Genomic DNA, 21,595 nt, shown 5'->3' with positions numbered 1-21,595 from the left:
GGTTGACAGAGGGGAACCGGTGAATGTGGTATATTTAGATTTCCAGAAGGCATTTGATAAAGTGCCTCACAAAAGGTTGCTGCATAAGATAAAGGTACAAAGAGTTGGGGGTAAAGTATTAGCGTGGATTGAGGATTGGCTATCTAACAGAAAGCAGAGAATCGGAATAAATGGGTGCTTTTCCAATTGGCAGTTGGTGACTAGTAGCATGCTGCAGGGATCAGTGCTGGGGCCTCAACTGTTTACCATATACATAGACGAACTGGAGGAGGGGGCCGAGTGTAGGGTAACAAAGTTTGCGGATGATACAAAGATGAGTGGGAATGCAGAAAGTCTGCAGAGAGATTTGGATAGGCTAAGTGAGTGGGCAACTATCTGGCAGATGGAATATAAGGTTGGCAAATATGAGGTTATCCACTTTGGAAGGAATAATAGTAAAATAGACTATTAATTAAATGGTGAAAAATTACAACATACTATTGTGCACAGGGACCTCGGGGTCCTTGTGCATGAATCACAAAAACTCAGTTTGCAGGTGCAGCAGGTGATCAAGAAGGCAAATGGAATGTTGGCCTTTATAGCGAGGGGGATGGAGTATAAAAGCACGGAGGTGTTGCTGCAATTGTACAGGGCACTGGTGAGGCCACACTTGGAGTACTGTTTACAGTTTTGGTCCCCTTATTTAAGAAAGGATACATTGGCTTTGGAGGGGGTGCAGAGAAGGTTCACTAGGTTGACTCCAGAAATGAGGGGGTTGGCTTATGAGGAAAGATTGAGTAGACTCTGCCTGTACTCACTGGAGTTTAGGAGGTTGAGGGGGGATCTTATAGAGACATATAAGATAATGAAGGGTTAGACAAGGTGGAAGCAGCAAGGTTATTTTCACTTAGAATGGAAACAAGAACTAGGGGGCACAGCCTCAAAATACGGGGGGAGTCAATTTAGAACAGAGTTGAGGAGGAACTTCTTCCGGCCTTGGGTCACCGTCTGTGCGGAGTTTGCACATTCACCCTGCGTCCTCTGGGTACTCCACTTTCCTCCCAGGGTCTAAAGATATGTGGTATTGGCCATGATAAATTGCCCCTGAATGTGTAGGGGGACTAACAGGGTAATTACATGGGGCAGCGGGGATAGAGCCTGGGTGGGATTGTTGTCGGTGCAAGTTCGATGGGCTGAATGGCCTCTTCTTTATTGTAGGGTTTCTATGATTCTTTGAATACCAATAGTTTGTCTCGTATAAAACAATCAGAGAAGTAGTCAAACTTTGGGCAATAGAGAAAAACAACAAAGAAAATGTACTTGAATTTTTGTTGTTAAATAGACTGAATACATACAATAATGGTATGGATTCATCATCCTGTTCTTTCAACACTTTTTGATTTGATTTGATTTATTATTGTCAAATGTATTGGTGTACAGTAAAAAGTATTGTTACAGACAAAACACACTGTTCGTAGAGGAGGAAAGGTGAGGGTGCAGAATGTAGTGTTACAGTCATAGCTAGGGTGTAGAGAAAGATCAATTTAATATAGGATACGTTCATTCAAAAGTCTGGTGGTAGCAGGGAAGAAGCTGTTCTTGAGTCAGTTGGTGCATGACCTCAGACTTTTGTATCTTTTCCCCGACGGAAGAAGGAAGAAGAGAGAATGTCCAGGATGCGTCAGGTCCTTGATTATGCTGGCTGCTTTTCTGAGGCAGCAGGAAGTGTAGACAGTGTCAATGGATGGGAGGCTGGTTTGCGTGATGGACTGAGCTTCGTTCACAATTTCTTGCGGTCTTGGTCAGAGCAGGAGCCATATCAAGCTGTGATACAACCAGAAAGAATACTTTCTATAGTGCATTCTGTAAAATTTGGTGAGAGTTGTAGCAAACATGCCGAATTTCTGTAGCCTCTTGAGAAAGTGAGTGGGCTATATAATTCTTTCTATCATCTAGTCTCCCCCAAACAAAACTCCAGAATAGTTGCCCAATTTTAATCTGGCACAACACAGTTGATTTCCTTTGCCATCTCAGAGATTCCAAAAACTCTCCAGTAATTTTTGAATATATTGTTATGATATATATTGCATATTGTATAAGCATAATGTTCAGTACCATTTGTGCCTCCACAAACATTGGGGCAATCTGTGTCCTTATGTAATTCAGTTTATGCTGATATGTGGCAAATCACATTTATGCCAGGAAGGAACCATTTCCAACAAAAGAGAATCTAACCATCTCCCTTTGACATTCAATGGCATTGCCATCGTTGACTCCCCCACTTTCAATATCCTGGAAGTTACCACTGACCAGAAATTGAACCATACCAGCCATGTAAATACTTTGGCTACAAGAGCAGATCAGAGGCTTGGAATTCTGCAGCGAGTAATTCACCTCTCCAAAGCCTATCTACTATCAATGTTGTAAGGTATTGGGTGTAGTTTGTTTGGTTTTATTAAGGTATTCATAGTCTTGGGTAATTCAACTGTAAACATTTATTAACCACTAGAACCAAACACATAAGTACGGTATAGTCCAAACTAGGAGCTGTCTCCATGCTAGTTTTTACACACGTCTCTGTCCAACATTATACTGACCCTTCAGTGCAGGCTATGTGTTCTCTTGTATGGGCAGTACTACACTCAGTTCCATGTTGACCCTTTATGAGCCAAACTGTTATACTACAATTCACAAGACACAAACCAGGAGTGAGTTGGAATACTCGCCATTTGCCTGGATAAGTGCAATAACACTCAAGAAGCTCAACGCCATCCAGGGCAAAGCAGCCCTGTTGATTGACATCCTGTCCACCACCTTCAACATTCACTCCCTTTGCACTGATGCACATTGGCAGTAGTATGTATCAACAAGATGCATGGAGCAACTCACCAAGGCTCCTTCGACATCACCCTGTGACTTCTGCCATCTAGAAGTACAAGGGCAGCAGATGCATGGGAATGTTACTACTTGCACAATCCCCTCCAAACACATACCTCCCTAACTTGCAAATAAATTGTTGTTCTTTCACTGTTGCTGGGTCAAAATCCTGGAACTCCTTCCCTAACAGGACTGTGGATATACCTACACCACTAGTGTAGGGCGGCACAGTGGAACAGCGGTTAGCACTGCTGCCTCACAACACCCGGGACCTGGGATCGATTCCCAGCTTGGGTCACTGTCTGTGTGGAGTTTGCACATTCTCCCTATGACTGCGTGCGGACTGTGGGTGCTCCAGTTTCCTCCCGCAGTCCAAAGATGTGTGGGTTAGGTGGATTGGCCATGCTAAATTGACCCTTAGTGTCAGGGGGACTAGCTAGGGTAAATACATGGGGTTATGGGGATAGGGCCTGGGTTGGATTATGGTTGGTGCAGACTCAATGGGCTGAATGGCTTCCTTCTGCACTGTAGTGACTCTGTGACCACATAGGCTGCAGAGTGGTTCAGGGAGTGAGCTCATCATCACCTTGTCAAGGACAATTATGAAAGGGAAATAAATGCCAGCCCACCAGTGACACACAAATCCCATGAACAAATATAACTAAAAAATTGTCATCATCTCAGTCTCTTTCCCAACATTTTTAAAGATGCTTATCAATGGATTCTCATCAGATGTAATTGCAAAAAAATGACAACAAAAATCATTAAAAATGGAAAAGTAAACTGGAAAGTTAAACTTTACAAATGGGAGGAAATACTAATTACTCGCAACAGCTGGATATTTCTCAGCAGAGCTTAACATCGGCTTTTTATTGTCTCTCTTGTAGAGATTTACGTAACCAGGGCAACATTAGAAACATTATACCTTAATAATGGGCCAGCCTGAAAGAAAATAACGCATTGACACGCATATACTCCCAAGAAATATAATTGCAATGTTCCAACCTTCAAATGGAGAATTTACATTTATACAGCACCCAATGAACTCCTGAAAAATACAATCACTGTGCCATAACCTTTGGATGGAGAATTTGCATTTATATAGCGCCTTCTATGACTTCAGGTCATCCTGGAGCACTATACAACTAATGATGGACTTTTAAAGCGTAGTGACTGTTGCTGTACACTGAAGTTACTTTGCACACAGCAAGATATCACAAATATTATAATGACCAGGCAGCCTTATTTTGTGTAAACACAAAAGGATGCTGGACATCTGAAACTTAAAGAAAAGGATAAGTCTGGTGGCAACCGTGGAGAGAAAAACATCAAGCTCCTTTTTTTATTACTCATGGAATGTGGGCATCTCTGGCTGAGCCAGCATTTATTGCTCATCCCTAATTGCCCTTGAACCAAATGCCCTGCTAGGCCATTGCAGTGGATTTGGAGTCAAATGTAGGCCAGACCCAGTAAGGACGGCAGATTTCCTTCCCTAAAGGACATTAGCGAACCAGTTGTGTTTTTACAACAATGGTTTCATGGTCATTATTAGATTTTTAATTCCATATTTTTATTGATTTCAAATTTCACCACCTGGGATTGGAACTCAGGTCCCCAGAGTGTTACCTTGAGACCCTAGATTACTAATCCAGTGACAATGTGACACCGCAACCCCGTCCCTTAGGTATATGTCTCTCTCTCTCTCTACAGACCCGCTGAGTTTATCCAGCATTTTTTATTTTTATAACTTTATTTTGAGACAGAGGGATAAATTCCAGACAGGACACCAGGAAATGGCTCCTTGCCTCTTATTTGAAATAACACCTGGTAACCTTTTACATTCACCTCATGAGTATAATATCTGAGAGACAGCACAGTACTCTCTCCCTCTCAGGACTGTGATGGACTATCAGATCCGGCAGCACTGGGGAGTTCCCAGCGAGAGTTCACACCTGAAGCCTTTGGTTTTATTTTCTCATCTGTGTCGGCTCCGCATCATGGCCACTCCCCAGTTCCACTTTCTGAAAAAAACCCCTTCTGGATGGACACACCTGAAAGGATGGGCTCCACTGTTTCTATGGCGAGGTAACCAAGAGAGTTCTCCCTCCGTCATTTGGTCACAGAATATAAACCACTGTGTCACCTGGTGGTGCCGAGTGCATCATATATATATAAAAAAAGTTTCTACCGCCACCCCCCACTTCCCCACCCCAGCAATGGGGGAAAAAATGAGAGACAGAGAAGGGCTCCCTTTCATGTTGGCGTTTGTGGCTACAGTTGTATTGGGTACCGCGGGGAACATCATTGTCCTGTTCGCCTTCATCAGCACTGCTGTGAAAAACAAGCGTTTCCCCCCACTGGACAGAGTGATCGTCAACAAGACCTTCGTCAACTTGCTGCTGTGTTTCTACCAAGGCATCCCCAGGATGCTGACCTGCTACAGTGGGGAGTTGCTTCAGGAGACCGGCTGCATCATTCTCGTCTACCTGAGTTCTTCCCTCAGATGCATCAGCATCTGGTCAGTTTCCAACCTCAGCTTCCTCCACTTGATCCAGATCAGGAGACCCAACTGCGCCCTGGTCAATTACATCCGCAGCCACCGGAGCAGGTATGTCAACGTTACCATCAGCGCCCTGTGGCTCACCAGCTTCATCTTCTACATCCCCTACACCATGGACAAGATCATCCGCCTGTCCCAGGAGAGCGAGAACGGCTCGGCCAGCCACCTGCCCAGCAACTCCCCCAGCTGCAGCTCCCTGGCCAGCAGCTCGGCCTCGGACATTGTGACCTACATCACGGTCAGCCTGGACCTCGTCGCCATCGTCTGGGTGGTGGTGCTGAACGGGCTGATCATCCAACTCCTCTGCAAGCACCAACGGAGGGTGGGGGTGGCGGGGCAGGGGTCGAATTCCGGCAGCAAGGTCACCCTGCAGGCCACCAGGATCTTAGTCTCTCTGCTCTGCATCTACGTGACTTGTTGGATTTCCAACGATATCGTCTGGATTATGATGATCGCGAATATACCGCCCGGTCAGGCCCAGAACCAGACTCTGAAGTACACCTCCAGTTTGATTTCCTCCCTCTACTACACAGCCAGCTCCTATGTCCTGGTTTTTGGACACAGGAATGTCAAAGATGTGTTCCACCCATTCTGCAAGCGTTTGAAACAAAGGAAGGCTGCACATTTTCAGGATGTGGAAATATAGTGGGGAGAATGGTCTAACAAACACCAAGGACAAGCCAGGCCAAGACAGTAACAATCTGTGGCCAGCCTACAGTGTAGGTAAGGACAGACACTGGGGGGGGGGGGGGTTAAAGTGGGCAGTTGGATGAGATTATTAATGAAGTAACTGGAATGGCCACTCTACAATTATACAGCACAATGGGGGATTATACTGGAATCAAAGAAAGACACAGCAAAAGAAGGAGGCCTTTCAGCCCATCATACCCAAGCCTGGCCTGTGAGAGCAGTCCAATGAACCCCAGAACCTGAGCTCTTTCCTTATATCTCATGGAGAAAACAAAAATCCTTCAAGTATTTATCCAATTCTCTTTTAAATGTTACTGTTGAATTGGCTTCCACCAGTTTTTCAGGCAGTGCATTCCAGGTCACAACTGGCTGCTTTAAAAATTTCCTGTCACTTCTGGTGCTTTACCAATTGAATTAAGTCGGTGCCCCATGTGGCTTTCCCGCCACTGGAAACAGTTTGACCAATGAAAACGCTTCATAATTTTGAACATCTTCATCAAACCTTCTCTTAAGCTTCTCATCCACAACACTATCCTGGTAAATCTTCTCTGCTTCCTCTCTAAGACTTGACATCCATTCTAAAGTGTGGTCCCTAAATTGAACATCACCAGCAGAGGCATCCACAATTCTGCTCCTATATCTTATGAACTTATACCTCATCCTCAACAGACTTGCTGCCTTTCCATCATCTTATATTGATGGGAGGATGTCCAATGCCCTGATGACTCCAGTCAAGACCTAACCAGTGTTTGATAAAGATTTAGTTAATGTCCTTGCTTTAATATTTCATCAATAAATTCAAGGATTCCCATATATTTTTTAAACAGCTTTGTCAACTTGCCTTGACATTTTGAAAGATTGGTGTGCATACATCTGCAGGTTTCTCTGTCCCTGCACCTTTTACCATTTAGTTCATATTGTCTTTCTTTATTTTTCGAACAAAATGTATCACTTCATGCTTGATCATAATCTGACCATTTTAACTGTCTCTCTATGTATCCCCCTAAAGCTGTTACTATCCTTATCATTTGCTACATTTTTGAGTTTGATCTCATCTAAAAACTTTGAAACTATGCCCTCAATATCTGAATCCAGACCACTAAAATATATCAAGAGGAGCAATGGTCCTAATTCCCCACCCTTGGGGGATGCCATTGTCCACTCCCCTCCAGTCTGAAAACCAACCATTCACTGGTACTCTGGTCTCTGTGCCCACTTCATGTTCATGATGCCAAGACACCCTTTAATCCCAGGGGCTTTAATTTTGTAAAGATGATTAAATAGCACATTGTCAAATGCTCTTTAAAAGTTGCTGTTCAATATGTCAAACTCTATGCCCTCATTAACCCATTCAATCAAGCTAGTCAAATATGATTTATCTTTAGTAAATCTGTGTTGACTCTCATTAACCTATGTAGGAGTTTGATGGAATATTCTCCACTTGCATGTATCAGCACAGCTCCAATAACACTTAAGAAGTGCAACACCATTCCTCACCCAAAATATTCACTTCCTCGACCACCAGTGCATTGGCACCACCTTCCAAACCTGTGACCTCTATCATCGCGAAGAACAAAGCCAGGAGGTGAGAATGCCTGTAAGCCACACAGCATCCTGACTGGGAACTACATCAGCCTTCCTGCCCTGACACTGAATCAGAATCCAAGAACCTCTTTCCTAAAAGCACTGTGGCTGTTCCTATGCCACACAAACTGCACTGGTTTCAGAAGGTGGCTCACCACCATCGTTTCAGTTTAGGTTTGTTTATTAGTGTTACAAGTAGGCTTACATTAACACTGCAATAAAGTTACAGTGAAAATTCCCTAGTTGCCACATTCAGGTGCCTGTTCGGGTACACTGAGGGAAAATTTAGCATGGCCAACGCACATCTTTCATACTGTGGGAGGAAACCGGAGCTCTTGGAGGAAACCTACGCAGACACAGGAAGAACGTGCAGACTTCGTACAGACAGTGACCCAAGCAGGGAGTTGAATCCTGCTTGAGTCACAGTGATAACCACTGTGCCATTGTGCTGCTCATCAAGGCAATTAGAGATGGATAATAAATGCTGATCTTTCCAGTGATGTCCATAATCCCATGAACAAGTAAAACAAAATTTCCAATTGCAAATTAAATTTGCCTTAGGATATTGATTCTAAAAGTTTCCCATTTAGTGGCCTTAAGTTTGTTGGTGCCAGGTATATTTTCATCTCCTTTTTTGAACTGTCATCGTTTATAATGGCTAATTTATGATTGCCTGTTGCAATTCTAAACCTTAAGTGAGGCTTGAATCTTTGATCAAAGGAATGAATGAATTCCTTACCCAAAGAAGAGCAAAAGGTTTTTAAATTCATATGTGGGACATGGGCATTGCTGGCTGGCCAGCATTTATTGCTTATCCCTTGTTACCCTTGGAGGGTAGTTGAGAGTCAACCACATTGCTGTGGCTCTGGAGTCACATGTAGGTCAGACCAGGTAAGGACAATAGATTTCCTTCCCTAAAGGACATTAGTGAACCAAATGGGTTTTTACAACAATTGACAATGGTTTCATGGTCATCAGTAGATTCTTAATTCTAGATACTTTTTATTGAATTCAAATTTCACCATCTTCCATGGCACGATTCGAACCCTGGTCCCCAGAACATTAGCTGAGTTTCTGGATTAATAGTCTAATGATAATAAAACTAGGCCATCACCTCTTCTCTAGGCTATCACATCCCTTTGCAACTAGACAGTATAAATTAAGTTCTTCCCAACTGGATTTAATTCTACAGCGATCATTCTCACACTGCTACAATACAAATGTATCCTTTTTTACTCCAAACAAATAATGCAACATATAACAGGTTGTTTCTTAATTGACTAGGGCATCATAGCGACACAGTGGTTAGCCCTGCTGCTTCATAGTGCCAGGGATCTGGATTCAATTCCGGCCCCGGGTGACTGTGTGGACTTTGCATGTTCTCCCTATGTCTATATGGATTTCTTCTGCATGCTCCAATTTCTTCCGGGTGCTCCGGTTTCTTCCTACTGTCCAAAGCTGTGCAGGTTAGGTTGATTGGCCATGCTAAATTGCCACTTAGTGTCCCAGGACGTGTAGGTTAGAGACGATTAGCAGGATAAATGTGTAGGTTAGAGACAATTAGCAGGATAAATATATGGGGTTATGGCAATAGGGCCTTGTTTTTGGCACAAACTCAATGGGCCCATTGGCTTTTTCTGCACTGTAAAGGTTCTATGACTAAGTGTTTACTTATATCTTCTATCAATGAGAATACATAGTTAGTATATACATTATTACCCCACAATCTATTCTACTATTTTCCTTAACTTTATTCAAACCACCACCACCTACTCTAAATTCTTCTGTCATGGAACTTCAAAGATGTGAAAATTTATAACACTGTCAATCTCCCCTTTCTCTTATAAATACTTTCAAAAGCCTAACTACTCCTAGCTATAGGTTTATACCTCTCTTTTAATCTTTGATAGTGCTCTGGACTATGATCCTTGATAATTCATTTTTTTTTTGACTAGAACCAATGTTTATATCCATCTTATAACTCTGTTTTATGGCTTGCTGTAGTTAGCATTATACCCCTTCATTGAGCAGCATCAGCTTATCCAGAAGGGGCTGGAATTTGCAGTAAAAATAATTGTGCAGTCAAGTGCATAAATAAGACCAAGTTGTTATTCAAGATTCCTTGCTCCTCTGCAAGCTGTGCAATAAGGATTGCTTGCCGACTTTGAAGCACCAACAAATTACATGGAATGGTGTGAAGTTGCTATATTCATATAATTTATATATGTGGAACTCACCAGAAAAAGTTAGGCTTGTAGGGGTGGGCACAGTAAGAAGACTCACAACACTAGGGTTAAAGTCCAACAGGTTTACTTGGAATCACAAGCTTTCAGAGCACTGCTCCTTCATCAGGTGTTTATTGTGGTGTAAGTAAATTTTTTGTAGTGTGGTCTGTCTTTGCCAAGCAGCCTCTCTGACACTGAAAATTAACATTAACCAGTGGGTGAAATCTCAATTTATTTATTTATTATCTGAGAATTGAAAAAAAGCAAATAAACTTTTGTTTTCCCTTCTCTTCTTTCCCTCTCTTAATCCAATTCTGCACCAGGCTTGACCCTTAATTCACTATTCTAACTCACACTACCTGGCTTGTTCATTCACAATTTTTCACTCTGATTGGTCTCAGTCACATATCATGTTCACAAATCTCCTATACAGGGGGTATACAGGGAATATTAAAAGAGTGTACTCTTCTAATATTCAGCTGACTGGAACTTTCAATGCAAAAACTCATATAAAGTAGGCGCCCATTTATTTGCTGCTCACTGCAAACTCCAGTCCATTGAGTAGTTCACCTGACATTTGTACCGCACAAGTGCTAGGCAATGATGACCCCAACAACACGGAGTTTAAACACTTCAACTTGACACTCAATTGCATTACCATCAATGAATCCCCGCCACCCCATTCTGGAGCTTATATGAACTGGAGTCTTAAGTTGACCAGCCAGATGATTCCATGATTGCTGAAGTTATTTGGCAGAGTGGCTCATCTCCTGACTCTCCAAAAGCCTCTCCAAAACTTACATGCCAGAAGTCAGGAACGTGATGGAATACAGTCCACTCCTCTGAAATCTTGACACTATCTGAGGCAAAGCATTCCACTTGATCAATACACTATCTATCAGCTGAAACATCTGATTCTTCCACACTGGGGTACCGTGGCTTCAGTGTGCACGGATGTATTACAGCAACTTGCCGAGGCTGCACTTTCTAAGCCTGCAACTCCACCATCAAGAAAGCCAAAGGCAGCAGGTGCGTAGGAACACCATTGCTTTCAATTTCCCCTTTAAATAACACATCATCCCGATTTGGACATGAATCACTGTTCCTTCATTGTTGCTGGATCAAAATCCTGGAACTTCCTGTCTAATAGCTTTGTGGGAGTAGCTTTAGCACAAAGACTGCAGCAGTTCAAGGATGAGCAATAATTGGCAACCTTGCCAGCAGTGCCCATATTCTGCGGATAAATTTAAAAAGCTCACTGCTGCTGTACAGAACAAATATTAAACAACACTTGCCATAACTGAAAGCTGCTTTCATCACAAAACATGTAGATCTCAGGCACAATATTGTTTTTGCTAAATTATATACATACTGATTACTCAAAATGGCATATTATTATTACCTCAGAAAAGGTACTTATTTACGAGTTCAGCGTGGATGCCTCCCAGGGTGAATGATCACGTTGTATCTGCCAATACATGTGAGCCTTTCTACAACCAAGAACTGTAATGTTGGTGGACACTGGCAATAATATTATTAAAATTTTAAGTTATGTAGGTTTCATTTGTTTTATGCTTTGACTTTCTATTCTGTTAGTCTGGGACAACCCAGTGTCTCCTAATCATTTAATATGAAAATGCATACTTTCATGACATAATCCATCTGTTTAAAATACTGCTTGTGTGCATTTACTAATTTTCTGACTTGTCCCTGTTTAGATCTCTATACCTCATTCACTTTTGCTATTACAGATTAATGAATAGTACGGGTTTTAATTTAAGCTACCAAACAGCTTTTCTATATTTGAGAAGTATGAAATACATCTTGCTTACACTCACTAATACTTAACTACTTCCTGAGTCGAAAACTCTCACCAGCATTTTACATTTATTTGAGGTTTGGCAATCTATCAACCAGGAGAGGTGTCATAACAACCAACAAATGAAACTGGCTGCAAACTCAGGAACTACCACAGTCAAGTTTAAGATCCAATTATTTTTTAAGTGTGCATATTCACTTCATACAATTTGTCGTATCGTTTTATTTTGAACATTTGTCAGCCTAGCAATTACAATATTACAATATTCTTCACTCAAAGGGTGGTGAATCTCTGGAATTCTCTGCCCGTTGAAGTGGTGGAGGCTACCTCGCTAAATATATTTAAGACATGGGTAGATAGGTTTTTGGTAGGCAAGGGAGTTAAGGGTTATGGGGAGAAGGGAAGAAAGCGGGAAGGTGGAACTGAGCCACTTCAGATCAGCCATGATCTTATTGAATGGCGGGGCAGGCTCGAAGGGCTAGATGGCCTACTCCTGCTCCTACTTCTTATGTTCTTAATATGCAACCATTCCATATTTTAACTGTAGGGCATTAGTTGAACTCTATACATGCATGAACTCAGGTGTTAATTTCTAAGCAAATCAAACTCTAGAGGGAAACTTGGCTTATGGACCATAACTTTTTTTTGTATTCTGATCATGATTTCAGCACTATAGAATTCCAATGCCTCTTTTGGGATTTTTAAAAGTGAAAGAATTATTGACAAGCAGGGAAGAAAACATAAAGATGCAAGATTACAGTTACACAGTTAAAAATAATCTTACAAAAGACTCCCTACTTGGTCAAACTCACAAATAAACAACTTCTAGGCAACATTAAAGATGGTAAAGATGTTTAACCATAAAAATACAGTAATGTTACCCAAGGCAAAACTGCTGTCACTATTGTAAAGGTATACCGCATGACCTGTCCAACCTTTCCACTCTTGTGGGAATCCAAGAAACTTCAGAAACAAGACGGCCAAGATGTGTCTGTTTTGATTGGATGGCTGAATCAACTTCACATCTTCTTTCAGAACAGGGCTATTCCCAAGAGGTCTTTCCCACACAACTCAGCTTAACATCTTTCCTAAGCTATCTTTTTACCCTCTCATCTTTGATTCTAATGTCCACAGTACCTCTTTGTACTTAACCGTTCCAAAATATAAATTTCTTTCACTTCTTTCTCCTTCCCTTTTGAGTCACATAAAATTTAACAACTTTTCATTGTTTACCAATGAAACATTTGCAAGCCTTACTTCCCTTCGAAATTTAACAGTTGAAAACCAAGTCCCTTCCTATTTCCTAATGAAAATTTGTAAACTGTACTTATTTACTTATACACCCCCTTTTATCACAGCTTCATTACAATTGCATACATTTAGCACCTCTAATCTCTTTAATCTATCAGACAAGCTAGAATCATAAAATCCCTACAGTGCAGAAGGAGGCCATTTGGCCCATCAAGTCTGCACTGACCACAATCCCCCCAGGCCCTATTCCCGTAACCCCACATATTTAGCCTGTTAATCCTCTGACTATGGTCAATTTAGCATGGCCAATCAACCTAACCTGCACATCTTTGGATTACAAAAGGAAGTCAGAACATCTGGAGGAAACACACGCAGACACAGGGAGAATATGCAAACTCCACACAGACAGTGACTTGAAGCTGGAATTGAACCTTGGTCCCTGGCGCTGTGAGGCAGCAGTGCTAACCACTGTGCCATTGCACAGCCCATCAAGTTGACTCCATTAACCTTTCCCCAGCTTAACTAAATTACTTATACACACACACACACACAAACAGATATTTTCTCCAAAATATTAAAAAGAACTAACATCCATTCAGGGCCCACTCACCCTCAACTATGCCCTTCGAGTTACACAAATATGTATTAATGTAAAAGGAATAACATTTGTAGAAGCCATGTGATCAAAATCTGAGTTGTTACTGTTTATACAAAGTGCAATGATGTGATTGTAATGCGTAAATTGCGTTTACAGGTTCAACTCTGTAAAATGATACTTCAATGTAACTATTATAGTGTGACATCTAAGCAGCTCAAAGATTTGACATCATTTATTTGAGACAATAAAAACTACTTATAAAGTTTTTCTGATCTTTTGATGATTTACTGAGGTAAATATAAGTATGTGGGATCGTAATCCCCAAACATGCCCGTGATAGAAAAGCTTGGTTGAAGAAGTTACCTTGCAAATAATTGACCCAAAGTTCCATCTTTCGAGAAGAGAAAGGTGAAGAAATTAGGGGAACACTGAGCTTTGAAACATGCAGGACGTGATTCTCCTGGATCGGGACTAAGTGCCCACACCAGCAGGAAAACCGGATGGGTGCAAATTTATACATTTTGGCGAATTACGTCGACCAGGCTGGCTTTTAGGACGTCTTTTTTAACGAGTGTTCTGGTGTCCGCGTTTGTAGAGAAACGCCCTCTGCCCAGAAACCGAAATCCTTCTCCACTGACTCAGGGAGCATCACCAGCCCCTCAGCAGAAAGGGGCAACTTCCCCCCATCATTCAAATAATGGGTCACCCCACCCCCATCCCCAGCAGAATGGGATCAGTACATTCGTGAGAGAGGATCTTCGATCGAAAGGTCAAAACGTAGAATCAGTTTGGGTGGACCCAAGAAACAGCGAGGGCCACCAAATAGTCGTGGTAATGTAGGGCACGGAATAAACCAGGAAATTAGAGATGTCTGTAAGGAAGGTGATCACAGCAGACTTTACTCCATCTGGACTGAATAATCTTAATTAGCACTAATACTGACATGGACCAATTGCTGAAATGTAAACATGTTTTTTACAACAGTATGTTGAGGAACTGACTAGAGAATAGGCTATGTTAAATCTGATATTGTGCAATGAGAATGAGTTACTTAGTAATCTCACTGTAAGGGACCTTTGGGGAAGGGGGGAAACGATTAGTAAAGGCAAATGCCATTACAGGAAAGAATGGAAAATTTACGTTGGGCAATAAGGAAATGGCTGAGAAACTAAACAAATAATTTGGCTGGAATCTGGGCTTGTATTTTTAGCATTTTGAAGAATGAGTTGAAGTGTACAATATTCCTGCAGCGCTTGACAGGGTAGATACAGAAAAGATGTTTCCCCTGATTGAGATGGGGGGGAGGTCTAAATTTGGGGGACAATGTCTCAGAATAAGAAGTAGGCCACTTAGGATGAAGATGAGGAGAAATTTCTTCAGTTATAGAATCATAGAGGTTTACTGCATGGAAACAGGCCCTTCAGCCCAACTTGTCCATGCAGCCCTTTTTTTTAAAACCCCTAAACTAATCCCAATTGCCACGTTTGGCCCATATCCCTCTATATCCATCTTACCCATGTAACTATCTAAATGCTTTTTAAAAGACAAAATTGTACTCGCCTCTACTACTACCTCTGGCAGCTTGTTCCAGACACTCATCACACTCTTGTGTGAAAAAATTATCCCTCTGGACACTTTTGTATCTCTCACCTCTCACCTTAAACTTTGTCCTCTAGTTTTAGATTCCCCTTGCTTTGAGAAAAGGTAATGACTATCTATCTGATCTATGCCCCTCATTATTTTATAGACCTCTATAAGATCATCTCACAGCCTCCTACGCTCCAGAGAAAAAAGTCCCAGTCTATTCAGCCTCTCTTTATAACTCAATCCATCAAGTCCTGGTAGCATCGTAGTAAATCTTTTCTGCACTCTTTCTAGTTTAATAATATCCTTTCTATAATAGGGTGACCAGAATTGCACACAGTATTCCACTATTGTTGATAAATCTTTGGAATTGTCTACCCAAGGGCTGTGGAGATTGAGTCATTGAGTATATTTGTTAGTTTTGTCACCGGCCGTATCCGCCAGATACCCGCTAGCGTGGCAGCCACCAGACAACTCTTGGTTTCGTTGACACCGTTAGGTTTCCACCAGTCGAGTTCGGAGCGCCAGGGGCAAATTCCCCAGCCGGTAGCCCTCCCGATATATTCCCCTTTTTCTCCCGATTATAGACTTAGACGACCACGGGCTGTCTCGTTCGATCACAGTTTATTATACAATCTTGCAAGATCGGGTGAGCTGGTGCGCACACCTTACACGTGTGGACAACACATTTTATACTGTTTTTCAAACATTGTGATGGCTTGTATTGTGTTATTCCCCCTTATTTGGCTGTTAACCTTGTTAACTTTAAACACTGTAATGGCTTGTATTGTGTCATTCCTTCAATTAACACTCTCTCAACTCCCATTTTGCGCTTAATCTCATCACTGCGGTTATCTGTTTCGTGTAACCTAGTTAACTGTCTGTCATGTGCCTCCCCCTTTCTGTATGCTGCTGAACTCGTCCATCACTGTTGATTGTACTGTTAGCTCTTGCAGCCTTTAAAATTACACTACTTCTCACATATTCAAAGCCGAAGTAAATAGATTTCTCGTTACCAATGACATAAAATGATATGGGGATAGAACAGGAAGATGGCATTAACTGGATCAGCCATGATTCAGTTAAATAGTGGTGCACACTTTAGGGGCCAAATGGCCTACACCTGCTCCTATATTCTGATGTTTCTATGTTCTTACCATAACCGACTCTCTTTGTTACCTCCTCAAATGATTCAATAAGTTTGAACAAGAAAGATTTTCCATTTTGCATTTCAGGTTGACTTCCATTATGATATTTTTCATTTCTAAATGTTCTTCTATTCTCTGCTTTAGTGGGGATTCCATTATTTTTCCTACCACTGATATTAAACTGACTGGTCAATGATTTCATGGACAGATTCTGTCCTCCTTCTTAATTACAGTAATTACATTGGCTATCCACCAGTCCTCTGACACTACCCCCTTTCGGAAATAAATTGTTAAATATGTGTGTAATTCCTAACTGCCCTTAAGAAGATGGTGCTTAACACGTTGTCAATGAGCTTGCAATAGCTCAATAAAATCCACTCAAGTTAAGTCTACTGTTCTTGTCAATTGCGTTGTGGTTCCTTTAAGGGGTAGTTGTTTGTGGGTCACATGACCCTCCTGGGGCCTCACCTATCAGGTTTTAGGACACAGGTTCTGGTAAGAGGGAACTTTCAGTGTGAGCCTGGGAGTCGGAGGGACCGGACGGGAATCTGTATTGTGCTTGCTTGTGTATAGTTTTAACTTTCCTTCAATAAATCACCGTTGTGATTAAAAGCTTCCTTGTCATGATCCCTCGTGTTATAATACATATAAAGTTAAAACATCCTGTTAATACATTTCAGGGTCATTATCAGTTTTCTATTCAGGGTATTACGATTGAATTTACTGTCATTTGCAACAAATAAATCATGCATTTATTGCAGCGCTCTGGACCCTGGACATAAAATATAGCATTTTTAGCTGTATTATTTCTTTCACAAACCATAATTAACCTATTAAGAGGGATTGGGCATCTTAACAGGCTGCCTAACGCAGAACACTGTTGTCAGTCATTGAAGAACAACTCATTGTAATGAATACAGGAATTGTACAGCAAATATCAGAATAGTGCACCAAATATTGCATAATGGATACTGGGAGCAATAAAAGGTACTAATCGAATTGAGGAGGCCATAAATTGTCAGATGTTGAATTAAGTCTGAAAGAGTAAACACATTAGGAAGTAGTGGCTTATGCAGAATGAAGTACCAAATATTGTATAACTCCCAGGCACTGCATGGATGAGTGAGTTATAACAGGTGCATCTCAGCGATGTGAGAACCAACAATCCCTAATGTGTATTTATTTGTACAACCTTTTCGCTAATTTTGTCTTTACTGACTGTAAACAGGTCATGCCAGCATGTTTTTACTGCGAGGTTTTGAGGTGACCCATATTGTGTGAAGCAGATCAAAACTGTTGCATGAAAATTGAGAAATAAGTCACCTGTCAAAACATACCTTGCGATCACAAAACATTTTTAAATAGCTCGCATGTGGTTTGAGAATAAGTCCATTGGCTTTTAGTCAAACCTTCAGTACCCACACTCCAATTATTTAACATCCTGATTATCCACTAAAATTCCTACCACTTGGGAGGAAGAACGAGGATAGATAATATAACTCAAATGACTAATTTTAACAGGGGTATAGGAACTGAGAGACCTGGGGGTTTACATGTACAAATCTCTGGACAGATTAAGGAAACAAAACACATGGAATCCTTCACTTGTTGAGTTCAATTCTGTGTACCACACATTAGGACAAATGTCAAGTGTACAGAGGACATTTACTAGAATGGTACCAGGATTTTAAGTTATGTGGAGAGACAGGAGAAGTTAGGGTTGCTTTTCTTTGAACTGAAAAGCATAACGGGGGCAAAAGCAAAATACTGCAGAGGCTGGAAATGTAGGGCAGAATTTTCTCACAACTTGTCAGAGTGTCAGGCTCTGACCAAAAACCGATGTGTATCACTCCAGAACAACATCCCAGTTTTCAGACCATTACTCTGGTGGGGTGGGGTCTGATAGATCAGCAAGGCCGGCTCCACAGAAATCTACTCCTAATTCTATTTTTCATGTTTAAACCCATGTTTAAAGTAAGTTCTCCCAAACCCCCTTAGACACATAGGACCACCTGCACAAGCTTGGGGAAAAAAAAACACTCACCACAGAAGGATCAGAGGACATTGTCCCCCTCCCCCATGTCACGGGAGTATCAGAGGGTGCTCTCCCTCCCTACCCTCATTCTCTGCTCCCAAACTATAATTGAGGCTTTCCCTTATCCCTCCCCATCACAAATAAGAGGAAACCCTAAAGGAGGAAGGTTACCGCCCCCCCCAGTGCCCATTTCAGTGCATACCTGGCACTGCCCTTGGCTGCCAGAGTGTACTCAACCCCCAGGATCTCCAGGCACCTCTGCACCCCCAGTGCTTCTGAAAACCAGTTGTGATACATGCCGACTAGACGTTACATCATATTTTAAAGTTGTTTAAAATATAGTTAAATTTATTCAGGTGAAGGAAATTTTCTGGGTGTGAACTTGATCATGTCATTGGCTAGGAGGTGTTGTTGCCTATTTTTACTGATTGCGGCCTGTGAGTTAGGAAGTTCAGGATCCAGTTGCAGAGGGAGGTGCCGAGGCCCAGGCCGTGGAGTTTGGAGTTAAGTTTAGTGGGGATTATAGTGTTGAAGGCTGAGCTGCAGTCAATAAATAGGAGTCTGGTATAGTATCCTTGCTATCTCAGTATTCCAGGGATGAGTGCAGGGCCAGAGAAATGGCATCTGCTTGGACCTGTTGCATCGGCAGGCAAACTGTAATGGATCCAGGTAGTCCGGGAGGCTGGAATTGATTCATGCCATGACTAACCTTTCGAAGCACTTCATGATGATGAATATCAGAGCCATCGGCTGATAATTACTAAGGCACGCTGCTTGGTTTTTCTTAAGTAGCGGGATGATGGTTGTCTTCTTGAAGCATTTAGGGACCTCAGATTGTTGTAAAGAGAGGTTGAAGATGTCTGTGAATACCCCCACCAGTTGATCAGTGCAGGATCTGAGTGCACCATCTGGGCTAGTCGCTTTCCGTGGGTTGCCCTTCAAGAAAGCTGCTCTGACATCTGCACTGGTGACCTCTGATACAGGTTCATCCAGGGCTTCCAGGGTGGAGAGCATGTTCTCGCTGACCTCTTGTTCAAAACGGGCATAGGATGCATTGAGCTCGTCAGGGAGGGGTGCGTTGGAGCCGGCAATTTTACATGCCTTCATCTTGTTGCCTGTTTTGTCAGCCTAAGCCTGGATATTGTCCAGGTCTTGCTGCATTTGGACATTTCAGTATTGCTGAAATATGTGTGTGCTCTTGGCTGGCAAAGCTCTGCATTCGGAATGTAAATTCATAAATGGTACCATCACAAATCAATCATGCTAACTAAGGTTATGAAGAAGCAAGTAATGGGTTTAAACAGCCTCTGTGAATTGGAGTAACCTTTCAGTCCAAAAGACTAGAACCACAACAGTGATGTTACAATCCTGTCTTCTGTTTGTTACCAGGTAACAAGACAAAGCAGTAACCGAGCCTATTAATCTTACTTATTTACAAAACTGATAAAACGTAGTCCAGTTCAGAAGCCATATTGGCACAACAAGCCTGTTAACTTCCCTGATGCTGACAAAATCTGAATCTAACCCTACATGGCCTGTGAGCCTTATGCTGTTAATGGTGAGCAGAAACACATACGTTTTAAAACCTTCAAGTAGCTCCGTGATATAAACACGGCATAACTAATTCTCCTTGAATCTAAATAATCAGTGCAACTTTCAACAACAGACTCCATTTTACCACAAATGAGTTAGTAACAGGTCACTGCAGCACTTTAATAAAGTCATCATGAGTCACCAAAAAACTGTGCTGGGGCATTAAATTCAATGGGTTTTGTGAGTTTAATTATGACAAATAATTACTTCCCTTAAATAAATTAATTTTTTTTATTATTTAGGGATAATATTTGCTAAAGTTAACCCTTTATTTTTCAGTAAATAATGCAAGTAATTGAACAAAAGAACTTGTATGCCTTTTCATGATGTTAGGAGCAAAGTACTTCCCAGAACTGTTAAAAAATGACTAAAGTAGCTTCTTGAAGAAAAAGGAAACCTATATCATAGCTTAAAGTAATGATTTTAAGAGGCATAAAATGTAATGTCTAATGTATTTCTTCAGGGAGTGTGATAGTGAAATTGGCAACTGCACCTGTCCAGATTTTGGTTCATTTGTGTTAAACTTTAGTTGAAAATGAAAGAAAGTTTTACGTTAAATTGTTTAGATGAAAGCCTTCCGGATTCCAGCTGCTGATCACTAGATATTAACTTCTATTGGAATATGTGCTGAATATGTATCGGACGATGGAAGGATTGTACTTGGCTATATGATTTTCATGGGAAGTAGTCTGTTGTTAAGACCCAGGCCAGAAACTCCAAGGCATTTTGTGCACTTTGCCTCGACCCTAAGTTTTACATTCGATTTTGGCGTGGGTGAGCACAAAGTGTTTCACTCCAAATGTGATTCAAGTGACCTTTTATCAAGGAAGCTTTTATCAAACAAAGTTTATTTAAGAACACAGTTCTTAAACACAGTTTAATATAGAACACAGTTAAAATGTAACAAAATGAATTAGCATAACTTTTACAAATTGCAAGAATTAAATATGGCACAGTATACTCCTAACTGCTAGCTATCTATGATGTTCCAAGTTAAACACTATCCCACAAAAATATGTCCTTCTTCAGGCTAATTTTGCATTAACGCAAGTATGCTGATGTGCTGCTGGATTTGGAGCTTTTAACATCGATGCAAATTGATCCTTTGAATGTTGCATCAAACCCCTGAGGCTTCCTAGTCCTGGAACTTTCAAAAAACCTCTGGAGAGAGAGAGAGATTCAGAGACACTGCCTTCTTCCACCAGCTTCTAGCAGCAACTGAGAACCAAAACTAAAAACTGGACTTTTTTGTGGGGAAAAAACATCCCCAGGGATATCACCTAACCTGTCAATCATCCCCAAATCAAGCTCCACTCAGCAATCCCCATAGGACCATTAAACACTACATTAGTCTGGATTAAAATCAGCATGCTGTCCATTACATTGTTTAGTAACAACCAGATGACACTGTTGACAGACATCATGGCACCAATAAAATGCTGGGATCGGTTGGAAAACCAGAGAGAAACATGATTAAATACATTTCTTAAAGACACAGTATTGTCACACCATGAATAACGTTTGTCTAAGTTCACATGTGAAGAACCATTTAGATAAGTTGTCAATGGGTTGCTGTTTTCTGTGTAACTTGGGCCCTGGTAACAATCAATAACTTTAAGAGGTACGAGAGAAGGGGAAATATTGACACAATG

General features: G+C 41.4%; 2 protein-coding genes across 2 annotated transcripts in view; one reads left to right on the top strand and one right to left on the bottom strand.

Annotated features, from left to right (window-relative positions):
* The window catches only part of LOC145349042 (zinc finger matrin-type protein 1-like), a 128,893-nt gene that overhangs the window by 95,216 nt on the left and 12,082 nt on the right, over window positions 1-21,595 (bottom strand). The window lies entirely within an intron of this gene.
* LOC145348659 (olfactory receptor class A-like protein 1) lies at window positions 5,085-6,062 on the top strand. The gene has a single exon (XM_080196827.1). The coding sequence runs from the start codon at window positions 5,085-5,087 to the stop codon at window positions 6,060-6,062; it is 978 nt and encodes a 325-aa protein (XP_080052953.1).

Source organism: Carcharhinus amblyrhynchos, chromosome 1 (assembly GCF_965287045.1).
Source record: "Carcharhinus amblyrhynchos chromosome 1, sCarAmb.v2.hapA, whole genome shotgun sequence".
In the NCBI taxonomy this organism is placed as follows: domain Eukaryota; kingdom Metazoa; phylum Chordata; class Chondrichthyes; order Carcharhiniformes; family Carcharhinidae; genus Carcharhinus; species Carcharhinus amblyrhynchos.
Note: the sequence above shows the minus strand (reverse complement) of the source record. Positions and strands in the feature narration are given on the sequence as shown.

What these genes read in the sequence shown, in the direction of transcription:
- LOC145348659 (XM_080196827.1), top strand. Translation starts at nt 5,085, where the DNA reads ATGAGAGACAGAGAAGGGCTCCCTTTCATGTTGGCGTTTGTGGCTACA.